At 44.6% G+C, this 24,296-nt stretch overlaps 2 protein-coding genes across 5 annotated transcripts in view; one reads left to right on the forward strand and one right to left on the reverse strand.

The window, feature by feature from the left end:
- clcn1b (chloride channel, voltage-sensitive 1b) overlaps positions 1-3,804 on the forward strand; it is a 39,661-nt gene extending 35,857 nt beyond the window's left edge. The window contains exon 22 of the mRNA XM_071396661.1: positions 2,517-3,804. Within this exon, the coding sequence (XP_071252762.1) occupies positions 2,517-3,065 (549 nt within the window). The 3' untranslated portion in view covers positions 3,066-3,804. The remainder of the gene's footprint in view (positions 1-2,516) is intronic.
- Positions 3,805-4,487: 683 nt separating this feature from the next.
- Positions 4,488-24,296, reverse strand: part of fam131bb (family with sequence similarity 131 member Bb) — a 21,747-nt gene continuing 1,938 nt past the window's right edge. Inside the window, exons 1-7 of one of the 4 annotated variants that reach the window (XM_071396663.1) lie at positions 18,020-19,691; positions 17,444-17,540; positions 15,997-16,221; positions 15,488-15,628; positions 13,631-13,944; positions 13,050-13,319; positions 4,488-8,854 (exon numbers count right to left, since the gene is read on the reverse strand). In XM_071396663.1, coding sequence (XP_071252764.1) covers positions 8,600-8,854; positions 13,050-13,319; positions 13,631-13,944; positions 15,488-15,628; positions 15,997-16,221; positions 17,444-17,540; positions 18,020-18,232 — 1,515 coding nt within the window. In that variant the 5' untranslated portion in view covers positions 18,233-19,691 and the 3' untranslated portion in view covers positions 4,488-8,599. Of the gene's footprint in view, positions 8,855-13,049; positions 13,320-13,630; positions 13,945-15,487; positions 15,629-15,996; positions 16,222-17,434; positions 17,541-18,019; positions 19,692-24,296 lie in introns of those variants that run through there. The other 3 variants (XM_071396662.1, XM_071396665.1, XM_071396664.1) reach the window with 3 other exon arrangements.

Below are 24,296 nucleotides of genomic sequence, written 5' to 3' on the forward strand. Positions count from 1 at the left end.
TCTCCACACATAGTCTTGCGTGTTCCTTCCAAACAACTCAACTGTAATTTAATCTGTCCACAGAATATTTTGCCAGTAGCACTGTGGAACATCCAGGTGCAGTTTGGCAAACTTCAGACTTCAGACTTCAGACTTTTTTTACAGCAGTGGCTTCTTCCATAGTGTCCTCCCATGAACACCATTCTTGTTTAGTGTTTTACATATTGTAGACTCGTCAACAGAGATGTTAGCATGTTCCAGAGATTTCTGAAAGTCTTTAGCTGACATTCTCATTGAGCATTCTGCGCTGTGCTCTTGCAGTCATCTTTGCAGGACGGCCACTCCTAGGGAGAGTAGCAACAGTACTGAACTTTCTCAATTTATAGACAGTTTGTCTTACAGTGGACTGATGAACATCAAGGCTTTTAGAGATACTTTTGTAACCGTTTCCAGCTTTATGCAAGTCAACAATTCTTAATCTTAGGTCTTCTGAGATCTCTTTTGTTCAAGGCATGGTTCACATCAGCCAATGCTTCTTGTGAATAGCAAACTCAAATTTTGTGAGTGTTTTTATAGGGCAAGGCAGCTCTAACCAACATCTCCAATCTCATCTCATTGATTGGACTCAAGCTTAGCTGACTCCTGACTCCAATTAGCTTTTGGAGAAGTTATTAGCCTAGGGGTTCACATACTATTTCCAACCTACACTGTGAATGTTTAAATGATGTATTCAATATAGACAAGAAAAATACAATAATTTGTGTGTTATTTAAGCACACTATGTTTGTCTATTGCTGTGACTTAGATGAAGATCAGATCAAATTTAATGACCAATTTATGAAGAAATCCAGGTAATTCCAAATGGTTCACATACTTTTTCTTGCCACTGTATATCATGGATCGAGAGTTACAGTGCCGTGAAAAAGTATTTGCCCCGTTTCTGATTTTCTATATTTTGCATATTTTTTTATACTGAATGTTATCAGATCTTCAACCAAAACCTGATAACATTCAGTATCAAAAATATACAAAAGTAGAGAAAGGGGGGCAAATACTTTTTCATGGCACTGTACTTGTCTAAGAGAAAACAGAGGGTGTTCTTTAATGGAAGCCTCTCCACGATAATCCAGGTAGAGCAAGGCATTCCCCAAGGCAGCTGTCTAGGCGCCTTACTTTTTTCCGTCTTTACTAATGACTTGCCACTGGCTCTGAGTAAAGCCTGTGTGTCTATGTATGCTAATGACTCAACATTAAACACATCAACTACCACAGCAAGTGAACTCACTGCAACTCTTAACAAAGAGCAGCAGTCAGTTTTAAAATGGGTGTCCTAAAAGTCCTAAATATTTAAAAAAAAACTAAAAGCATTGTATTTGGTACAAATCATTCACTAAACCCTAAACCTCAACTAAATATTTAAATTAATAATGTGGAAATTGAGCAAGTTGAGGAGACTAAACGGCTTGGAGTAACCATGGATTGTAAACTGTCATGGTCAAAACATATTGATGCAACGCTAGCTAAGATCTGCTTTCTTGACATCGCTATCAACAAAACAAGTCCTACAGGCCCTAGTTTTGTCACACCTGGACTACTGCCCAGTCATATGGTCAAGTGCCACAAAGAAGAACATATGCAAATTACATTTGGCCCAGAACAGAGCAGCACGGCTGGCCCTTAAATGTACATGGAGAGCTAACATCATTAACATGCATGTCAATCTCTCCTGGTTCAAAGTACAGGAGAGTTTGACTGCATCACTACATGTCTTTGTGAGAGGTATTGACGTGTTGAAAGCACTGAGCTGTCTGTTCAAACAACGAGCACACAGCTCAGACACCCATGCATAACCCACAAGCCATGCCACCAGGGGTCTCTTCACAGTCCCCAAGTCCAGAACAGACTCTGGGAAACACACAATACTACATAAGGAACAACGTGGACTGTGAAGAGACACACATACGCATACGCACATACACACGCTAACACACACAGTTTACACACATGTACATTGTAAAATTCTACATTTTGTATTGTATATATGTAGTGGTGTAGTAATGTGTTGTATGATGTACTGTTACATTTTTTTGGTGATGTAATCACCTTAATCTTGTTTGGACCTCAGGAAGAGTAGCTGCTGCCTTGGCAGGAACAAATGAGGATCCATAATAAATACACATAAAAATACATGGAGCCTGTTCAGTTGGCTGTTGCTTTGCTGTTCTGTTGTACTCGAATAGTGAGTCACACTATTACACTATCAACGGTGTTCGTCTCTGACTTATCACAGCGTCACAGTAAACCTGTATTAACATGCTTTGCTTGTGTTATGACATGCTATGTTAACCACTTCTATTCACTCCTTTTCTCTTTCCCTTCCTCTCTCACCCTCCATCTCAATCTCTATTTCCCTCTCCTCTTTCTTTATTTCTCTCTCTCCCCTTCTCCCTCCCTCCCTTTCTCTTCTCCCCCTCTATATTTATCTCTCCCCTTTAATCTATCCCTCTCTATCTCTCCTTCTCTCTTACCTCTCACAGTTGCAGAAGGCCATCGAGGGCTCCACCCGCAGTGGGGTAAGATTGCGCCCCCCTCTGGCCAGTTTCAGAGATGCCAATCGTAAAGCCAAGAAGCACGTGGCTCCCCCCTCCACCCCCTCCTCCCCCACCAGGGAGAGGGAGATATGGGGTGAGGGGGTGAAGAGGGAGGGAGGGGGTAGTAGGAAGGAGGGGAGCGATGGGTTTAAGTGGGAGGTTAAGGAAGAAAAGGGGGAGGGAGATGGAGGAAAGAGGGAGGGAGAGGTGGTAAGGTGGAAGGATGAGGTGGTTGGGACAGAGGGAGAGGGTGACATGGATGAGGCTAAGGAGGAACCCAGGGGGAACGCAGGAGGAGCAGGTGGCTCCAGTGCAGGTGCAGAGTGTGATACCTCCACCCCCAACAGCCGAGGGACAGACTGTCCCCCTCAGGAGCCTTCCTCCCCCACCTCACCACACTCCACCTCCACTCGTATCTTCATTGTGTCATCCCTTCCTACCGTGCCGGAGACGGATGGAGAGAGGGAGAGCGAAGATTCTGAAGAGCCAATTTAGATGGCGACAGGGAATTCTGTGGATTCTGTTTCTTAAATGAAGACTTTCTCCTCTCTGGCCTCAGTCCACTTACCTCATTCAGTGAGCGTTTCAAGGAGAGCGTAACAAGGAGCATCCTGGGTATTGGAGTTCTGTGCAGGCTCATTCGAGGCTCTGCAGATGTTCAGCTTACAGAGAGCAGGAAGAACAGGTGCACACAGTGCTTCTGGGACTTGTAGTTCTGGAATTTCTGGTAGCTAATAATACTTTTTGTAAGATGATAGTCTCTTTCCTGATCTCAGCAGTTTTTGAAGGATTTTTTTCTACTCAAGACAAACTTCTTTTTCACTATTTCAGTTTCTCAGGTTTTTCTCCGTGTCTTTAAAACTACAAAAATGGACAGATGTTCTATGTTCTTCATCTGTACCTATCATGGTTGGTCTCCTTGTCCCGGTATTGTTGAATGTATGAATGTGTTTGTAGCTACATGGTACTGTATGTCTGTATCACTGAATTCCATGTATCTTTATGACACTGTATATGACAGCAATGAAATGTTAGATAATGAAATCACATCATTAATCATGACAATGTCTGTCAATGGACTGATTTATATTTGATCAAATCGATTGAACGTTTACTGATTAATGAATAGACAGGCTTTAAATTATTACTGTAACCACTGTAAAGTAAATATTGAAATTGTTCATATGGATGCCTATCTACTATTCTTATGGAATACAATAAATATTTAAATGTTTTCAGTAACATTTCATTGGACTTGGAGCATGGCAATAATCAGCTCCAGCATAATACCAGAGATGCACTGTTCACTACAGTCTTGTAAAAGTTTGTCTTTAAAAAGGCTGTGGACATATAAACACTTCCAGCTGAGAAGGTCAACAGTGTATTTCAGTCTCAATTTGTTTGACATTTACATTCTCCTGACATCATAATGGCTGACAACGGCAGACAGACAGGGAGGTTTAACTGTCGGGTTCAACCATAGTTGCCAGTCCCCAGCAGGACGCTTTCTGCTGTTTCTGTGGTTGTCATGTTTGGCATGGCTTTGACAAAGAAGTTGGCTGAACAAGAAACAGAACTGGCTACCAGGCTGGGGCCCTATATGAGTACTTATCCATGCTTTAAGTAATCCCTGATGTCTACCAGCAACTATTCTACACTACCATACATGAAGGAAGGCAGGAAGGATGGATGCATGGTCATGTATTAGGATTAAAGACACCTAGAATGTGTGTTTGGGGTTGACAGGGAGGGAATGGAAACATGATAGAAGAACTGCGTCACAAAGCCCCAGCAGGCTTTGCATCTCTGTGTTCACTGACCATAAAGAAAAGCACGCTTTCGGTGACGTTCCTCATCCTCACAACATAAAAAACAATGTCCGTTCTCACTGTTCAAAGACGTCCACACACAGACACATCAGGATTCTCTTTGTGTGTTTATTTGCTCTTTCTCCACCGTTTTTCTTTTATTTGGAGAGAGGGGAGGAGGGGAGGAAGGGGAGAAGAAAGAGAATGGAGTAGAGGAGAAAGGGATGGAAGAGGGTGTTCGCACGTGCAGGGGAAAGAGAGAGGGGGAGGAAGAGAGAAAGATATAGGTTTACGGCCGAGGAGGAAGGGAGGGGAGACCACATGGAAGAACCATCCCGTCACAACCTTCCCATAAGCATGCATAGGTATGGGCTTTAATACACTGGTATTGCCAGTTTACATTGATCATCTCAAATTAAAACATTCAATCAAGCCAATTGTATACAAGTGTATTTACCTCAGGGTTCTGTGCCACACAGTTCCAAATTACCACATCATTTTGTTGAAATGTCTGTTTGCCTCAAATATGGTCAATCTGTCAGATTTTTTTAACAATCTTTTCAGGCAGTGATTCTTCCAACAAGAAAACAGACAACTACATGGACAGACAGACAGACAAACAGAGAGACAAATATACAGAACAGGTAGAAAGAGAAAGCAAGGGGTAGAAAGGCAAAAAGTTACGTATTGAAAGATGGCAGTAGAATCATACATAATAAGAAATCAACTGGAAATCAATCAGTCAATCAATCAACAAAGACAATCGATAAACAGGAACATCAAGTAAATACATTTGGCTTCTTGTTATTAGTTTATTAATTCATTAAGTTCTTAATCGTCAAAAGAATCTATAAAATATCTTTGTTGAAGTAGTATCATTCTCTGGGTCCATGTTTGTGCTTTCAATGAAGCAGAACAATCTCTCTGGGGTCAAAGGTCTATCACTACAGAAAGTCCCAAGGACAACACACAGAACAATACTGCTTCAAAAAGACTTACCTACAATAAATAATAAACTATGTACAGGCTGTCATGTTATTCCTCCCCCCAAATAATCATTAAATAAATAAATGAATAAGAGTGGTTGGGTAAAGACATCCTGTAGGTTGTAGCTCTCAGAGCCAGTCTGAGACAGACAGGTGAAGGCTAATGCATAACACAAACTGAAAAACACCACAAGGTAGCAGCTCACCAGAACCATCTGTTAGAAGTAGGGTCGCTGAGTCTATCCTGGTCAGGTCACGTGGTCAGGATAGACTCCTAGCCTTGGTTAGTTCTAACACCAATATGCATCTTGTCTTGCAGACGCGTCATATGTGTCATGACAGCTGATGGACACTTATGACTAGTAGCCTCAAGGAAGTTGTATGGTTGAGATTGTGTTGTCATTGCCTGGGTGATCATGGCAGCTGTGACATGAATCTTCATGACTGGTTATGACTATATTAATGACATCATTGTGTGTTTCATGATGGACAGCTCCAGGGAAGGGGTGGGTAACCTTAACCCTAACCCTTGTCCTGGAGGGATGCAGTCAGTGTGTGCAGGGTTTATTCCAGCCCAGCTTTAACACAACTGATTACAATTAATTGTGGCCACAATCTAGCGCTCCAGAAGTTTTCCCTGTCTGTTTGTTCGATCAGAGAGAGCCCCAACCAACACGAAACTGCTCTACATCAACCACACATATTCTGTCTTATACTGGAGGAGGTTTCAATCATTCAGTAGAAAAATAAACATTGTCCCAACATTGCATAAATAATCAATCAATAAATTAATGAATTCAAGTCAATAAACCTTTTTTCTATCTGAATTTTTTTTTCTCACACAATCATCAGAGTGAAAGGAGAAGGTTGTTCTCTGTCAAATAATAGTAATATTAATAATAATAATAATAATATTAATAAGAATAATATTAATAAGAATACTAATAATAATAATACATTGATGTTGTTGTTGTTTTTATTAGTGACACATGCACAGATATTCCAGACCAGTATCTCCAAAATTCCACTATTCTATCATGTCTCTGAACTTCACTACCATTCCTCCACTGGGATACACACTTTCCTCTTCAGGAAATACACACGCTAACTCAAACGTCACACTCGACTCAGGCAGAGTTTTGCTCTATCGCTGTAGTCACCATGAGCAGGAAGATACCGGTTCTATTCGGTTCTACTGTTTGGTTCTACTGTTCAGTTATATTCCCTGATTGACTTCAATGTTCTCCTTAGACCCAGTCAAATTAGGTCCTTTGCATTATTTTAAAACAATATTCCGATATCCAATATTTTAATGATCACACTATTTACAATGTTGACATTCCACTATCCTTTTCCTTTTACTTGTGTGGTGATAGAAATAAAATTTAAACGCAATAGGCTTAATTTGGGAGCTCAGGAAGATTCCCAAAGGAAAGAGCTGGGACTGAGACTTGTAGAAAAATAAAGAAACTGTTGCAGTGGGGACTGTGAGAGATGGTTCATATCCTCTCTCATTAGTATTTACATCTATATGACAGTAGTGGCCACAAGCCGTTTAGGAGACCTGTGTTTGGCTCCTCACTAATTAGTTACAATTTTGAAGATGTGTTTTTGCTCTTCTAAGAATCAGTACCCAATTCAAACAGCTCTAACCTACACCTTTGAGAGAAACATTTGCTCCTCATCTTTTCTCCACAAAGAAAAGCTTGGTATTGTCCCCAAGAGCTGACATCAAAACAACAATCTGGGTTAAAACAGAAGCACATCTCAATCTAAATCCTCTTTCTGTTGGTACCAAAACACTCCAGAGCACTCCCTCTTCCTCCAGACATCTCTAGTTTGGAACCTGGAACAACAGCTCAGAATCCATCTCGTCTAGTGGTTCTGTTTTGGTTCTTGGTGATGCTAAGAGCTCTTTCTGAACAGTAATCAAGGACATTGACGTGTGACAGAGTCCAAAGGCAGCCTCTGATCTGTTGGATTGCATCAGTGCAAAGAGATTCACTACTACAGCTCTGTCTCTTCACCGTTCACTCCATGACACGGACCTGTCAGTCATGATGCACAGTCAAGCAGACTACAAGGAGCTCCATGCCCTGAGTCTTCTCTGGCCCAGCACCAGCCGTGTCCTAGGTTCAGTGCAAAGTCTATACAGTTCAATATAGGACAGGTACTCCATAGTATTCTGAAGAAACATACGGAAAGACAGAGTAGGAAGCACACTATCTTACTGTACAGTACATTCCTTTAACTGTGCAGTGCTGTGTGTGTGGCCGACAGGACAGGCCTGCAGCCTTTATGTGCCTTGGACAACTGGGGAACACAGCAACATAGTAACGTTGTTGTCTTTCTAACTGTGTTAGGAGGGTTCAAGTAGATTTCACTGCAGTGGTTAGGTTGCAGAGAGCTAATTTGGATTTAATTCGTTTTTGGGGATAATTGAATAGGTGTAATTTTTAGGGGGTTTTGATGAACCCAACCTACTAAAGTTGCTCTATATTCATGCAGTTAGTTCTATGAGTGTTGTGGATGCTAGATGTGAATGACATAAGAGGAGAGGGTATAACATGTGAGTGTTTCTGTTCTTCAAGTTGGGGTTGATATTATTCTATTTGATGTGTTGAGTGTAAGCTGTAAACAGAGTAGTTCTCCAATGGAGAGATAGTGTTGTAAAAACAGTGATTTTGATATATATTCTTTTATCATTCACTTATACATAGACTTTTGTGTTGTCATGATTTTTTGCTTTGTTAGAAAATCATTGTTGTCATGATAATGTTTTATTACTATAGATTTAATGATCATTATCATATTTGATGCTGGACCGGATCAAGTTGTTTGTTTAAAAAGCATGCATGTTTCAATTCCCTCCTCCGTTTCCTTTTCCTGATACAAATGTCTCTCAGCTGCTCCTCTTATTTTTATCATCCCCTCATACCTCCTTTTTCTGGCTCAGTCTTTTTTCCCACCCTCTATTCATCCCTCCCTCCTCCTTCTCTCTGGGAATGTAAGGCTTCCAAAAAAAAAGTTGTCCGTTGAACCAGCTGTTGTCACTGCGTGAGTCTGTTTCCAAATCTTCCTCCTCTGCTCTTCAGTGGTCACGAGTTTATATCCCATCAAAAATGTGTTTGATACCTGAAAAGGAACAGATTTATTGATAAATATTTCATTATTAGGATCAGTCATTTCTGACGCTGAGGGTCAGTCTGTCACGTCTCTCAGGGCAATCTGTCAATCAGTTGGTTGCCATGGCAGCAACAGCAGACCCTTGCTTCTCTTCCTTCTCCTCCAGAATCTGGATGCCTCCACAGCTGACATCAGAGGCCTTCCGCTCTGTGATTTGCTGTGCTGGTTGCCCCAGACTACTGCGCCCTGGACTACTGCGCCCCGGACTACGTTGCCCAGGACTACTGCCCCCGGAGGTGATGGCTTCATCTCTCTGTGTTAGAGTGGCAGACTCCGGCTCCATGCAGAGTGTTAGCTCCTCGTCCTGTTCAGGGGACAGAGCAGGGGCTTGGTCAGGGGATGACACTTACAGAACATTCAGATAGAAATGTTTAGAATATAACAGATACTGCATGATTCTCTGACCATGGAGAGGAGAAAGCAAGGGTTTATTCACGAGTTCAGATGGAAATGTTTCTCTGTCATATAGTACCAGTCAAAAGTTTGGACACACCTACTCATTCAAGGGTTTTTCTACATTTTACATTGTAGAATAATAGTGAAGACATTAAAACTATGAAATAACACATATGGAATCATGTAGTTACCAAAAATGTGTAGATAGATTTTAGATTTTAGATTCTTCAAAGTAGCCACCCTTTGCCTTGATGACAGCTTTGCACACTCTTGGCATTCTTTCAACCAGCTTCACCTGGAATGCTTTTTCAACAGTCTTGAAGGAGCACCCAGATATGCTGAGCACTTGTTGGCTGCTCTTCCTTCACTCTGTGGTCCAACTCATCCCAAACCATCTCAATTGGGTTGAGCTTTGGTGATTGTGGAGGCCAGGTCATCTCCATCACTCTCATTTTTGGTCAAATAGCCCTTACACAGCCTGGAAGTGTGTTGGGTCATTGTCCTGTTGAAAAACAAATGATAGTCCCACTAAGCGCAAACTAGATGGGATGGTGTGTTGCTGCAGAATGCTGTGGTAGCCATGCTGGTTAAGTGTGCCTTGGATTCTAAATAAATCACTGACAGTGCCACCAGCAAAGCATACCATCACACCTCTGCCTCCATGCTTCACGGTGAGAACCACACATGCGGAGATCATTCGTTCAACTACTCTGCGTCTCACAAAGACACGGTTGGAACATGGTTGGAACCAAAAATCTAAAATTTGGACTCATCAGACCAAAAGGACAGATTTCCACTGGTCTAATGTCCATTGCTCGTGTTTCTTGGCACAAGCAAGTCTCTTCTTCTTATTGGTGTCCTTCAGTATTGTTTTTTTCGAATCTCAACAATTCAACCATGAAGGCCTGATTCACGGAATCTCCTCTGAACAGTTGATGTTGAGATGTGTCTGTTACTTGAACTCTGTGAAGCATTTATTTGGGATGCAATTTCTGATGCTGGTAACTCTAATGAACTTATCCTCTGCAGCAGAGGTAACTCTGAGTCTTGCTTTCCTGTGGCGGTCCTCATGAGAGCCAATTTCATCATAGCGCTTGATGGTTTTTGCGGCTGCACTTGATGAAACTTTCAAATTTCTTGAAATTTTCCGGATTGACTGACCATATTTAAAGGAATGATTGACTGTAATTTCTTTTTGCTTATTTGAGCTTTTCTCTCCATAATATGGACTTGGCCTTTTACCAGATAGGGCTATCTTCTGTATACCCACCCTACCTTGTCACAACACAACTGATTGGCTCAAATGCATTAAGAAGGAATTTCCACAAATGAACTTTTAACAAGGCACACCTGTTAATTGAAACGCGTTCCAGGTGACTACCTCATGAAGCTGGTGAGAGAATGCCAAGAGTGTGCAAAGCTGTCATCAAGGAAAAAGGTGGCTACTTTGAAGAATCTGAAATATTGTTACGTCCGTCGTTAGATGAAGACCAAGGTGCAGCGTGGTAGGTGTACATTTTTCTTTATTAAAAATGACACAGAAAAACAACAAAATACAAAAACGAACATAAAGCTATATGCAGTGCAGAAAGCAACGACACACAAACAAGATCCCACAACTGAAGGTGGGTAAAAGGGCTGCCTAAGTATGATCCCCAATCAGAGACAACGATAAACAGCTGCCTCTGATTGGGAACCATACTAGGCCAACAAAGAAATAGAAACATAGATTTTCCCACCCAAGTCACACCCTGACCTAACCAAATAGAGAATAAAAAAAGTCTCTCTAAGGTCAGGGCGTGACAGTACCCCCCCCCCCCCCCCCCCCCCTTGAGGCCCCCCCCCCCACTTCGGTGGCGCCTCTGGTGCGGGGATCGTCGCCGGGGACTCCGGACCGTCGATCGTTGTTGCGGACTCCGGACCGTAGATCGTCGTTGCGGACCCGGACCGTAGATCACTGCTGGAGGAAACGAACCACTGATCGTCGCCGGAAGCTCCGGCCTAGGCGCCCTCGCTGGAGGCTCCGGACTGGGGACCGTCGCTGGAGGCCCCGGACTGGGGACCGTCACTGCAGGCTCCTGACTGGGGACCGTCACTGGAGGCTCCTGACTGGTGACCGTCGCTGGAGGCTCCGGCTAGGGGACCGTCGCTGGAGGCTCCGGACTAGGGACCGTCGCTGGAGGTTCCGGACTGGGAACCCTCGCAGGCGGCTCTGGACTGGGAACCCCTGCTGGAGGCTCTAGACTGCAGACTGTCGCTGTAGACTCTGGACTGCAGACCGTCGCTGGAGACTCTGGACTGCAGACCGTTGCTGGAGACTCTGGACTGCAGACCGTCGCTGGAGACTCTGGACTGCAGACCGTCGCTGGAGACTCTGGACTGCAGACCGTCGCTGGAGACTCTGGACTGCAGACCGTCGCTGGAGACTCTGGACTGCAGACCGTCGCTGGAGACTCCGGACCGTGGATCATCACTGGAGGCTTCGTGCCATGGATCATCACTGGAGGCTTCGGGCCATGGATCATCACTGGAGGCTTCGGGCCATGGATCATCACTGGAGGCTTTGGGCCATGGATCATCACTGGAGGCTTCGGGCCATGGATCATCACTGGAGGCTTCGTGCCATGGATCATCACTGGAGGCTTCGGGCCATGGATCACCACTGGAAGCTTTGTGCGTGGAGCAGGCACAGGACGTACTAGGCTGGAGACACGCACTGGAGGCCGGGTGCATGGAGCTGGCACAGGATATACTGGACCGGGGAGGCGCACTGGAGGTCTGGAGCGTAGAGCTGGCACAACCCGTCCTGGCTGGATGCTCACTTTAGCCCGGCAAGTGCGGGGCGCTGGCACAGGACGCACTGGGCTGTGAAGGTGCAATGGCGACACAGTGCGTAGAGCCGGCACAGGATTTCCTGGACCGAGGAGACGTACTGGAGACCAGGAGCGCTGAGCCGGCACAACCCGTCCTGGCTGGATGCTCACTTTAGCCCGACACGTGCGGAAAGCAGGCACAGAACGCACCGGGCTAAGGGTACGCAGAACCGGAAAACATGGTATCTGAACCGTGACCAACTCCTCATCGTAATTACAGGGAGTTGGTTCTTGTTCCCACCTTTGCTCCGCTCGCCACCCCATGTACCCCCCCAAAAAATGTTTTTGAGGCTGCCTCTCGGGCTTCCGTCGTTTCCTTGATTCCTGGTTTCGTCGCCGTTCCTCTCTCGCTGCCTCCGCCTGCTTCCATGGCAGGGTCTTGTCCCCTGCCATAACCTCCTCCCATGTCCATGATGTCCTTCACTCACTTTTCTCCCGGGCCCAGGATCCCTGCTCCTCCTGGCCACGCTGCTTGGTCCTTTGGTGGTGGGATCTTCTGTTACGTCCGTCGTTAGATGAAGACCAAGGTGCAGCGTGGTAGGCGTACATTTTTCTTTATTAAAAATGACACCGAAAAACAACAAAATACAAAAATGAACGTAAAGCTATATGCAGTGCAGAAAGCAACGACACACAAACAAGATCCCACAACTGAAGGTGGGAAAAAGGGCTCCCTAAGTATGATCCCCAATCAGAGACAACGATAAACAGCTGCCTCTGATTGGGAACCATACTAGGCCAACAAAGAAATAGAAACATAGATTTTCCCACCCAAGTCACACCCTGACCTAACCAAATAGAGAATAAAAAAGGCTCTCTAAGGTCAGCACGTGACAAATATAAAATATATTTTGATTTGTTTAATACTTTTTGGTTACTTCATGATACCATATGTGTTATTTCATAATTTTGATGTCTTCACTATTATTCTACAATGTAGAAAATAGTACAAATAAAGAAACCCCCTGGAATGAGTAGGTGTGTCCAAACTTTTGACTGGTACTGTATATTAAAACATCAAGGATATACTTCTCTGCAGTTTTCAAAAATCATCGATCTGGATTAAATGCATAGAAATATAATGAATAGAATGAATGAATCATTGTCTTGAATGTGGACTCCCGTTCTATTAATTTTATTTCTATGCATTTAATCCTATCCGATAGGCGAAGTCCAGATAACTTTTGAAAAACTGGGCCCTGATAACCCTGTGACCTGATATGAGCTCACCTTCAGTTCATCTTCCTCCTCATGCTGCTCCAGCAGAGGGGAATGTTCTGTCCCTGCCCCCTCATCCCCAGACGGAACATTCAGAGCTGCCTCCACCACCGCTGCCACGCCTATGTTGTAGCCTCCAATATCAGTGTGATAGGATCCTGTCTGGCCCGCCCCCCACAGGTCCACCAATGGGGCGTGGGTGGCAGGGGCCAGGCTGTGGATGGTGCTGTTGGGCGTGGCTTGCAACGAGTGGTTGGTGCTGTGCAGCCTTTGCTCCAGAGACTGTGGAGAGAAGGACGAGACAATGAGGAGCTGTGGGTAGGTAGAGTTTCCTCTTCACCACTGATACAGGGACAGGGTAATTGTGTTGTACTAAGAAGCGAGATACAATAATGAATCTCTGGCGATATTACCATATCAAAGGCCGAATTCAGTATTCTTGTCTCGATCAAAATACCCCAGAGAAAAAAAGAGAAAAACCCACTAAAAAACAAAATGTCAGCTGCCCGACTACGCCATGAATGAATATTGTCTATCCATGGAAATACATTGTTAATGCTTTCCTCTCATTTTAGACTGTTGTTTTTCCTCACCTGTTGTTGCTGATACAGGAGCTGCTGTTGCTGGTAGTGCTGTATCTGTTGTAGCTGCTGCAGCTGCTGGAGCTGACTCTGATGCTGTAGGTTGAACTGCTGCTGCTGCTGCTGCTGCAGCAAAGCGTTCCCATCATACCCATCACAGGAAGTCCCGCCCTGCTGCATCGCGTAGGAGCCAGCAGCGGGAGAGGCCACTCCGGAGGGCTCGTTGCTGATTGGCTCCCAGGCGTCAGAGGAGGAGAGGCAGTAGAGGCCCTGGGCGACATAGGTGTTGGGCCACATGTCCGCAGAAGAGTGGTGCAATATCTGGTCTGAGAGGATGAAAAGAACGAGAAAATAGAAGAGTGAAGAGGCGGGATAAACGTTTGGTTGTCCTTGACAGATGCACTACATTGGACCTCATGGACATCAAACTGCAAATAAATCTACAATGCTGACATCAGCCTTTTTTCCCGAAAGAGGAAACCTGGAGAGGAATCATGTGATATCCCTGGGGGACACCCCAACCCTCTCAGACCCAAATTTATCATTGAGAAAATGACTTTACTTGAACGATCCCCAGACAGACCCCAAGTGTACTGTAGCTACACCGACTAGTCTAATACATCAACATTATGACTGTATAGCCATTGGGGAGTCTGTCTGCCCTGCATTAAAATGACATATAATACAGCCAATAGCACGGCTGATATGAATAAGGGTGAGTCATGGTAGTTTTTGCCATCTCATATTCCAATCTGGTTTTGTTACGGATGAACAAGGCGACTAATATCCACCACTGACTGATAACAACATTAAAACTTTTGAAGTATGGTAGCCATTTTGTGCGAAGGAGGAAAAGAAATTGAAGAATATATCAGTTTGTGTGTTGCCAATGCCGTTATGTACAAAAAGGCTGTCAAACACAAAAGAATGAGGTAAATCACACTTATTCGCAGACACGTCTTTGTGACATTGGCCTAACAAGTTTCAGATAGAGGAATGGTGTATATACATGATCTGACAAAAGAGCCTCAAGGTGTGCTGAGTTGATATGGCGGTGCTATGGGTCATCATGCCGGCAACCTCACATTATATCACTTTAATGATGACTCAAAACTGTCAAAATACATCCAGAGACAGCCAAAATCATGTTTAATACTAACATTCTGCGGTTATTTGACTTCAAGCAGTACAATTACATTAAATAACTGGCCTGAAGTTGTGATTCAACTAATGATCATCACACAGCCTCAAGGCCATTTGTTATCTCTCAATAACAAACCACAGGGAGAAAACCACATTATGATTTCAACATGTCTCCATGTCTGAACGCCTCTTTGCATGAGAAGGAGAAATACAGGAGCACTGTAACAGACAGCACAGCGATGTGGAATAATAATGACCAAGTGGACTATTTATACAATTGAAATCCCTGGTCTTGCATTCCCCCAGGCTGTGTTTGCGAATCTGACATTAGCACAGAGTTAACCCTCCAGGCTGAGACGGAATAAGATGCCTTTGTTACTGAGCAAAATTACGCATAATGTAGCCCACACACTACACTCCAGCTTTGCCTGATCTCAGGCCTATGCATAAACGTGTTTGGCTGCAAATTTTTAGACAAGGTTCCGCAGTGCAGGATCCTATTTAGCTCCTTAAACTATCCCTTAAACTTGGTTGCCCTAGTTGATTGATGCTACTGTAGTTTGTCAAGCATATTTGTAGTCCCTTACCTCGACTGACATGCTCGTTTAGAGGCCATATTTATAGTCCTTTACCTCAACTGACATATGGTTGTTTAGAGGTCATATTTGTAGTCCCTTATCTCGGCTGATACATGCTGGTTTAGAGGCCATATTTGTAGTCCCTTACCTCGGCTGGTGATGCTCTCCTGGTTAACCTCGCTGAGGTGGGCCACACTGCCCTGGTTGGACCCTGACCTCAGGCTCTCTCCATCCATGGAGGTCCAGGCCATGAGCGTTGCCTGGGAGATGGCAAACTGCTGCAGGATACCTGGAGTGCAGAGGGTAAATCAGGGTCATTGTAACGGCCCAGTTGGCTGCTGCCTTCCCTCAGCGCCTTAATGATTTAATATCTATGGCTAATTTAAATAAAGATTTAATATGTAGTCTATTTAATATCTATGGTTATGCTTTGCCTAGGCCAATGTTGACATATTTGGCTGGTGTTCTGCCCTGCCGATTAGCTGACCTATAAACAGTCTGGTTATGATGTGGGGTTCAACACGAGAACCCTTTTTCCAAAAGGCTTGATTTTGTGAGGGTTTCCTCTGAACACCACCCTGGTTGTATAAATCAGCATCAACCACTCCTATTGCTTCTGTCTCCTCTCACAGTGACAAATTCCCCTCCCCCTCTGACCTGCGGTGAAGCGAGCCTCCTTCTCCCCGTCGCTGAGGTCGCTGTAGGCGTCGCTCTCCAACCGTCTCTCCATCTCCTGCTCTGCCGTGGACTTGCGTGGGACGGAGACGCCCCCCGGGCCCACCACAGACATGTCCCAGTTCTGCCACTCGATCATGTGTGCCATCCGGCCTTGGGCCATGGATGTAGGCTTGGTCACCTTGTCCTTCATGGAACGATTCACACCTGGGGAGGGGGGGAGGTGAAGAGGGATGTAGGGATTGATGCGGGTATTGGGGAGGGTTAGAAGGGTGAAAGTGGATTAAGGGAGGGTTGGAGGGATATTAAGGGGTTTGGAGAAGGGGTGAATGTGGAGTTTGGGGGAGTTAGGAGACAGGCATCAGGTTGGAGACAGAGGGGGAAGGAAAGAGATTAGATATTATGTTATTATTCCACATTTAGGTCTGTCTGATCCTGTCAGTATTTAGGTGGTGCTGATAAGGGCCTCTGGATGAGCGGTTAAATGAGCGGCTTAATGAACATGCTTTAGATTCATGGCTAAATGAATAGGGAGGAGATGCTTATAATGTAGATAAGATGACGCGTGGAACCGAGGAGGATGATGGGGGACAGGGAGGAGCCAATGGATACGTCTGCTCTGGGAGAGGTGCATCATGGGACAGAGGAGGTTAATTGAGGTGAGATGGCCAGAGGGGTGTCAGTAATGAGAGGTTGGCTTGTTGACATGATAGCTTTCACACCTCTGCTAAGCTGCCTGCGCTGGCTAAGCAGAAACCCCACTCCCCCTGCAGTGTCTGTTAAGACATCCTCAGCTGATGCATACAGTGCACTGCGGAAGACACTCTACTTTAGAAATCATGTTCCGCCATGACGGTCTGTATTCTGTCTGCTGGTTACATTATGGCTTTGCTCAGTAATTCATGTGTCCAAGTCAATATATGATGAGTTAGCAGTTCACTACATTCCAATAGACTTCACTGCACATTACAACTGTACACAACTACACTGTGCAGTGCACAATACACATTACACAGTTATACACACTGTAACACACAGACACAAACTCAGACTACACTCAGAGACAGTAGACACAAACTCAGACTACACTCAGAGACAGTAGACACATTACACAGACACTAGAGTAGTTCAACGCCTCACAACCACTTAACAGACAAACAACTACACCTCCCACTCACCTCTTGTTAACTCAACAAGCCACATAACAATGTATTGTGGGTAGTGTATTTTTTTATAGGGTTGTCGTTAGGTTTAGGTGCTATTCCACCAATGACTGGGGGGTCAGCCATTGACGTGTATTATCATTATGGTGAGAGGAAGTGAATCAGGGGAACCCACTCTGGGGCCATGTTGGCTCCAGCGCCTGTCCAGGCGGGAGCTGACATGGGGTCAGTTTACCAGTTACAGGACAGACACACACCTGACACACCTGTCAGTGAGGACTTAGCCAGAGCACCGATCCCATAGTTATTGGAGTTGTTCCTCTTCAGACGAGGCAGGATGGACGTGGTGTCTTCCATAGACAGCTAGAGGAGCGAGGGAAGAGGATGATAGAGAGATGGAAGAAGAGATGTGTGCCACAGAAGCGCACAGAGTTCAGAGGGTAGGTGAGAGGAGAAGTTAGGTAGATATTGGGTTAATACAGCGTCAAAAAGAAACAATGTCATCATTTGACAAAAAAATCGTCTTTTCCCAAGGTCGTTGTTCGAACAACTTCCTGCTTGACAGTGCTGAAGTGCATTATGGGGAGTGTTGTTTTTTAGAATCTGCAATCAGTATAAACATAGTGCACATTCACAATGGTTGGTTGTTTGTTGTGGTCACTACAGTGCACAGTGCACTACTACATTGAGAGAGAGTTAACGATACTGTATAGAGAGAGTTAGATGGGAGGGGAAGTGAGGGGACGAAGTAGTAGGTTACCTAAGGTGAGTTAAATCAAATAAATCAAAACAAATAGATAGAGAAATAAAGGTAGATGAAGGAATGATGTCACAACACTTACATTGATTCCTTCCCATGAAAAGTCTGAAAATCCATGCTGAAGGAGAAAAATAGGAGGAGAGAGGGATGGGGAAAGAAGGAGCAGGAAAGAGTAAGAGAGTAGGAACAAGAGAGAAGGAGAGAAAGACGTACACATGCATGGAAGAAATGGGAGGAGACAAAGAGGAGGAGGAGAGAAATTATAGTGACGGGGGTAGAGTAGTATAACCAACATGCAGAAATGGAAAGAAGAATAGGAGAGGGAAAGAGGGAGAAGATCGCAAAGAGACAAATATAAGGTTTACCAGAAAGACAGAGGAGAAGACTCAAAGGCCAGAAAGATAGAGGAAGAGAGACAGAGACCAGAAATATAGAGGAGGAGAGGAGACAAAGACCAGAAAGACAGAGGAGGAGAGACAGAGAACAGAAAAATAGAGGAGGAGAGGAGACAAAGACCAGAAAGACAGAGGAGGAGAGGAGACAAAGACCAGAAAGATAGAGGAGGAGAAGAGACAAAGACCAGAAAGATAGAGGAGGAGAGGAGACAAAGACCAGAAAGATAGAGGAGGAGAGGAGACAAAGACCAGAAATATAGAGGAGGAGAGGAGACAAAGACCAGAAATATAGAGTAGGAGAAGAGACAAAGACCAGAAAGATAGAGGAGGAGAGGAGACAAAGACCAGAAAGATAGAGGAGAGACAGAGACCATAAAGATAGAGGAGGAGAGGAGACAAAGACCAGAAAGATAGAGGAGGAGAGGCAAAGACCGTAAAGATAGAGGAGGAGAGACAAAGACCAGAAAGATAAAGGAGCAGAGACAGAGAACAGAAAGACAGAGGAGGAGAAGAGACAAAGACCAGAAAGACAGAGGAGGAGAGGAGACAAAGACCAGAAAGATAGAGGAGGAGAGACAAAGACCATAAAGATAGAGGAGGAGAGGCAAAGACCGTAAAGATAGAGGAGGAGAGGCAAAGACCGTAAAGATAGAGGAGGAGAAACAAAGACCATAAAGATAGAGGAGGAGAGACAAAGACCATAAAGATAGAGCAGGAGAGGAGACAAAGACCAGAAAGATAGAGGAGGAGAAGAGACAAAGACCAGAAAGATAGAGGAGGAGAGGAGACAAAGACCAGAAAGATAGAGGAGGAGAGGAGACAAAGACCAGAAAGATAGAGGAGGAGAGGAGACAAAGACCAGAAATATAGAGGAGGAGAGGAGACAAAGACCAGAAATATAGAGTAGGAGAGGAGACAAAGACCAGAAAGATAGAGGAGAGACAGAGACCATAAAGATAGAGGAGGAGAGGAGACAAAGACCAGAAAGATAGAGGAGGAGAGGCAAAGACCGTAAAGATAGAGGAGGAGAGACAAAGACCAGAAAGATAGAGGAGGAGAGGAGACAAAGACAGAGGAGGAGAGACAAAGACCATAAAGATAGAGGAGGAGAGACAAAGACCATAAAGATAGAGGAGGAGAGACAAAGACCAGAAAGATAGAGCAGGAGAGGAGACAAAGACCAGAAAGATAGAGGAGGAGAGGAGACAAAGACCAGAAAGATAGAGGAGGAGAGGAGACAAAGACAGAGGAGGAGAGACAAAGACCATAAAGATAGAGGAGGAGAGACAAAGACCATAAAGATAGAGGAGGAGAGACAAAGACCATAAAGATAGAGCAGGAGAGGAGACAAAGACCAGAAAGATAGAGGAGGAGAAGAGACAAAGACCAGAAAGATAGAGGAGGAGAGGAGACAAAGACCAGGAAGATAGAGGAGGAGAGGAGACAAAGACCAGAAAGATAGAGGAGGAAAGGAGACAAAGACCAGAAAGATAGAGGAGGAGAGGAGACAAAGACCAGAAAGATAGAGGAGAGGAGACAAAGACCAGAAAGATAGAGGAGGAGAGGAGACAAAGACCAGAAAGATAGAGGAGGAGAGGAGACAAAGACCAGAAATATAGAGGAGGAGAGGAGACAAAGACCAGAAATATAGAGTAGGAGAGGAGACAAAGACCAGAAAGATAGAGGAGAGACAGAGACCATAAAGATAGAGGAGGAGAGGAGACAAAGACCAGAAAGATAGAGGAGGAGAGGCAAAGACCGTAAAGATAGAGGAGGAGAGACAAAGACCAGAAATATAGAGTAGGAGAAGAGACAAAGACCAGAAAGATAGAGGAGGAGAGGAGACAAAGACCAGAAAGATAGAGGAGAGACAGAGACCATAAAGATAAAGGAGGAGAGGAGACAAAGACCAGAAAGATAGAGGAGGAGAGGCAAAGACCGTAAAGATAGAGGAGGAGAGACAAAGACCAGAAAGATAAAGGAGCAGAGACAGAGAACAGAAAGATAGAGGAGGAGAAGAGACAAAGACCAGAAAGACAGAGGAGGAGAGGAGACAAAGACCAGAAAGATAGAGGAGGAGAGACAAAGACCATAAAGATAGAGGAGGAGAGGCAAAGACCGTAAAGATAGAGGAGGAGAGGCAAAGACCGTAAAGATAGAGGAGGAGAAACAAAGACCATAAAGATAGAGGAGGAGAGACAAAGACCATAAAGATAGAGGAGGAGAGAAGTCAAAGCCCAGAAAGACAGAGGAGGAGAAGAGTCAAAGACCAGAAAGATAGAGAGGAGACAAAGCTCAGAAAGATAGAGGAGGAGAGACGTCAAAGCCCAGAAGACAGGGGAGGAGAAGAGTCAAAGACCAGAAAGATAGAGAGGAGAGTCAAAGAACAGAAAGATAGAGAGAAGAGTCAAAGAACAGAAAGATAGAGAGGAGAGTCAAAGAACAGAAAGATAGAGAGGAGACAAAGACCAGAAAGATAGAGAGAAGAGTCAAAGAACAGAAAGATAGAGAGGAGAGTCAAAGAACAGAAAGATAGAGAGGAGAGTCAAAGAACAGAAAGATAGAGAGAAGAGTCAAAGAACAGAAAGATAGAGAGGAGAGTCAAAGAACAGAAAGATAGAGAGGAGACAAAGACCAGAAAGATAGAGAGGAGACAAAGACCAGAAAGATAGAGGAGGAGAGGAGACAAAGACCAGAAATATAGAGGAGGAGAGGAGACAAAGACCAGAAATATAGAGTAGGAGAAGAGACAAAGACCAGAAAGATAGAGGAGGAGAGGAGACAAAGACCAGAAAGATAGAGGAGAGACAGAGACCATAAAGATAGAGGAGGAGAGGAGACAAAGACCAGAAAGATAGAGGAGGAGAGGCAAAGACCGTAAAGATAGAGGAGGAGAGACAAAGACCAGAAAGATAAAGGAGCAGAGACAGAGAACAGAAAGACAGAGGAGGAGAAGAGACAAAGACCAGAAAGACAGAGGAGGAGAGGAGACAAAGACCAGAAAGATAGAGGAGGAGAGACAAAGACCATAAAGATAGAGGAGGAGAGGCAAAGACCGTAAAGATAGAGGAGGAGAGGCAAAGACCGTAAAGATAGAGGAGGAGAGACAAAGACCATAAAGATAGAGCAGGAGAGGAGACAAAGACCAGAAAGATAGAGGAGGAGAAGAGACAAAGACCAGAAAGATAGAGGAGGAGAGGAGACAAAGACCAGAAAGATAGAGGAGGAGAGGAGACAAAGACCAGAAAGATAGAGGAGGAGAGGAGACAAAGACCAGAAAGATAGAGGAGGAGAGGAGACAAAGACCAGAAAGATAGAGGAGGAGAGGAGACAAAGACCAGAAAGATAGAGGAGGAGAGGAGACAAAGACCAGAAATATAGAGGAGGAGAGGAGACAAAGACCAGAAATATAGAGTAGGAGAGGAGACAAAGACCAGAAAGATAGAGGAGAGACAGAGACCATAAAGATAGAGGAGGAGAGGAGACAAAGACCAGAAAGATAGAGGAGGAGAGGCAAAGACCGTAAAGATAGAGGAGGAGAGACAAAGACCAGAAAGATAGAGGAGGAGAGGAGACAAAGACAGAGGAGGAGAGACAAAGACCATAAAGATAGAGGAGGAGAGACAAAGACCATAAAGATAGAGGAGGAGAGACAAAGACCAGAAAGATAGAGCAGGAGAGGAGACAAAGACCAGAAAGATAGAGGAGGAGAGGAGACAAAGACCAGAAAGATAGAGGAGGAGAGGAGACAAAGACAGAGGAGGAGAGACAAAGACCATAAAGATAGAGGAGGAGAGACAAAGACCATAAAGATAGAGGAGGAGAGACAAAGACCATAAAGATAGAGCAGGAGAGGAGACAAAGACCAGAAAGATAGAGGAGGAGAAGAGACAAAGACCAGAAAGATAGAGGAGGAGAGGAGACAAAGACCAGAAAGATAGAGGAGGAGAGGAGACAAAGACCAGAAAGATAGAGGAGGAAAGGAGACAAAGACCAGAAAGATAGAGGAGGAGAGGAGACAAAGACCAGAAAGATAGAGGAGAGGAGACAAAGACCAGAAAGATAGAGGAGGAGAGGAGACAAAGACCAGAAAGATAGAGGAGGAGAGGAGACAAAGACCAGAAATATAGAGGAGGAGAGGAGACAAAGACCAGAAATATAGAGTAGGAGAGGAGACAAAGACCAGAAAGATAGAGGAGAGACAGAGACCATAAAGATAGAGGAGGAGAGGAGACAAAGACCAGAAAGATAGAGGAGGAGAGGCAAAGACCGTAAAGATAGAGGAGGAGAGACAAAGACCAGAAATATAGAGTAGGAGAAGAGACAAAGACCAGAAAGATAGAGGAGGAGAGGAGACAAAGACCAGAAAGATAGAGGAGAGACAGAGACCATAAAGATAGAGGAGGAGAGGAGACAAAGACCAGAAAGATAGAGGAGGAGAGGCAAAGACCGTAAAGATAGAGGAGGAGAGACAAAGACCAGAAAGATAAAGGAGCAGAGACAGAGAACAGAAAGATAGAGGAGGAGAAGAGACAAAGACCAGAAAGACAGAGGAGGAGAGGAGACAAAGACCAGAAAGATAGAGGAGAGACAGAGACCATAAAGATAGAGGAGGAGAGGAGACAAAGACCAGAAAGATAGAGGAGGAGAGGCAAAGACCGTAAAGATAGAGGAGGAGAGACAAAGACCAGAAAGATAGAGGAGGAGAGGAGACAAAGACAGAGGAGGAGAGACAAAGACCATAAAGATAGAGGAGGAGAGACAAAGACCATAAAGATAGAGGAGGAGAGACAAAGACCAGAAAGATAGAGCAGGAGAGGAGACAAAGACCAGAAAGATAGAGGAGGAGAGGAGACAAAGACCAGAAAGATAGAGGAGGAGAGGAGACAAAGACAGAGGAGGAGAGACAAAGACCATAAAGATAGAGGAGGAGAGACAACGACCATAAAGATAGAGGAGGAGAGACAAAGACCATAAAGATAGAGCAGGAGAGGAGACAAAGACCAGAAAGATAGAGGAGGAGAAGAGACAAAGACCAGAAAGATAGAGGAGGAGAGGAGACAAAGACCAGAAAGATAGAGGAGGAGAGGAGACAAAGACCAGAAAGATAGAGGAGGAAAGGAGACAAAGACCAGAAAGATAGAGGAGGAGAGGAGACAAAGACCAGAAAGATAGAGGAGAGGAGACAAAGACCAGAAAGATAGAGGAGGAGAGGAGACAAAGACCAGAAAGATAGAGGAGGAGAGGAGACAAAGACCAGAAATATAGAGGAGGAGAGGAGACAAAGACCAGAAATATAGAGTAGGAGAGGAGACAAAGACCAGAAAGATAGAGGAGAGACAGAGACCATAAAGATAGAGGAGGAGAGGAGACAAAGACCAGAAAGATAGAGGAGGAGAGGCAAAGACCGTAAAGATAGAGGAGGAGAGACAAAGACCAGAAATATAGAGTAGGAGAAGAGACAAAGACCAGAAAGATAGAGGAGGAGAGGAGACAAAGACCAGAAAGATAGAGGAGAGACAGAGACCATAAAGATAGAGGAGGAGAGGAGACAAAGACCAGAAAGATAGAGGAGGAGAGGCAAAGACCGTAAAGATAGAGGAGGAGAGACAAAGACCAGAAAGATAAAGGAGCAGAGACAGAGAACAGAAAGATAGAGGAGGAGAAGAGACAAAGACCAGAAAGACAGAGGAGGAGAGGAGACAAAGACCAGAAAGATAGAGGAGGAGAGACAAAGACCATAAAGATAGAGGAGGAGAGGCAAAGACCGTAAAGATAGAGGAGGAGAGGCAAAGACCGTAAAGATAGAGGAGGAGAAACAAAGACCATAAAGATAGAGGAGGAGAGACAAAGACCATAAAGATAGAGGAGGAGAGAAGTCAAAGCCCAGAAAGACAGAGGAGGAGAAGAGTCAAAGACCAGAAAGATAGAGAGGAGACAAAGCTCAGAAAGATAGAGGAGGAG

Source organism: Salvelinus alpinus, chromosome 4 (assembly GCF_045679555.1).
Source record: "Salvelinus alpinus chromosome 4, SLU_Salpinus.1, whole genome shotgun sequence".
Classification (NCBI taxonomy): domain Eukaryota; kingdom Metazoa; phylum Chordata; class Actinopteri; order Salmoniformes; family Salmonidae; genus Salvelinus; species Salvelinus alpinus.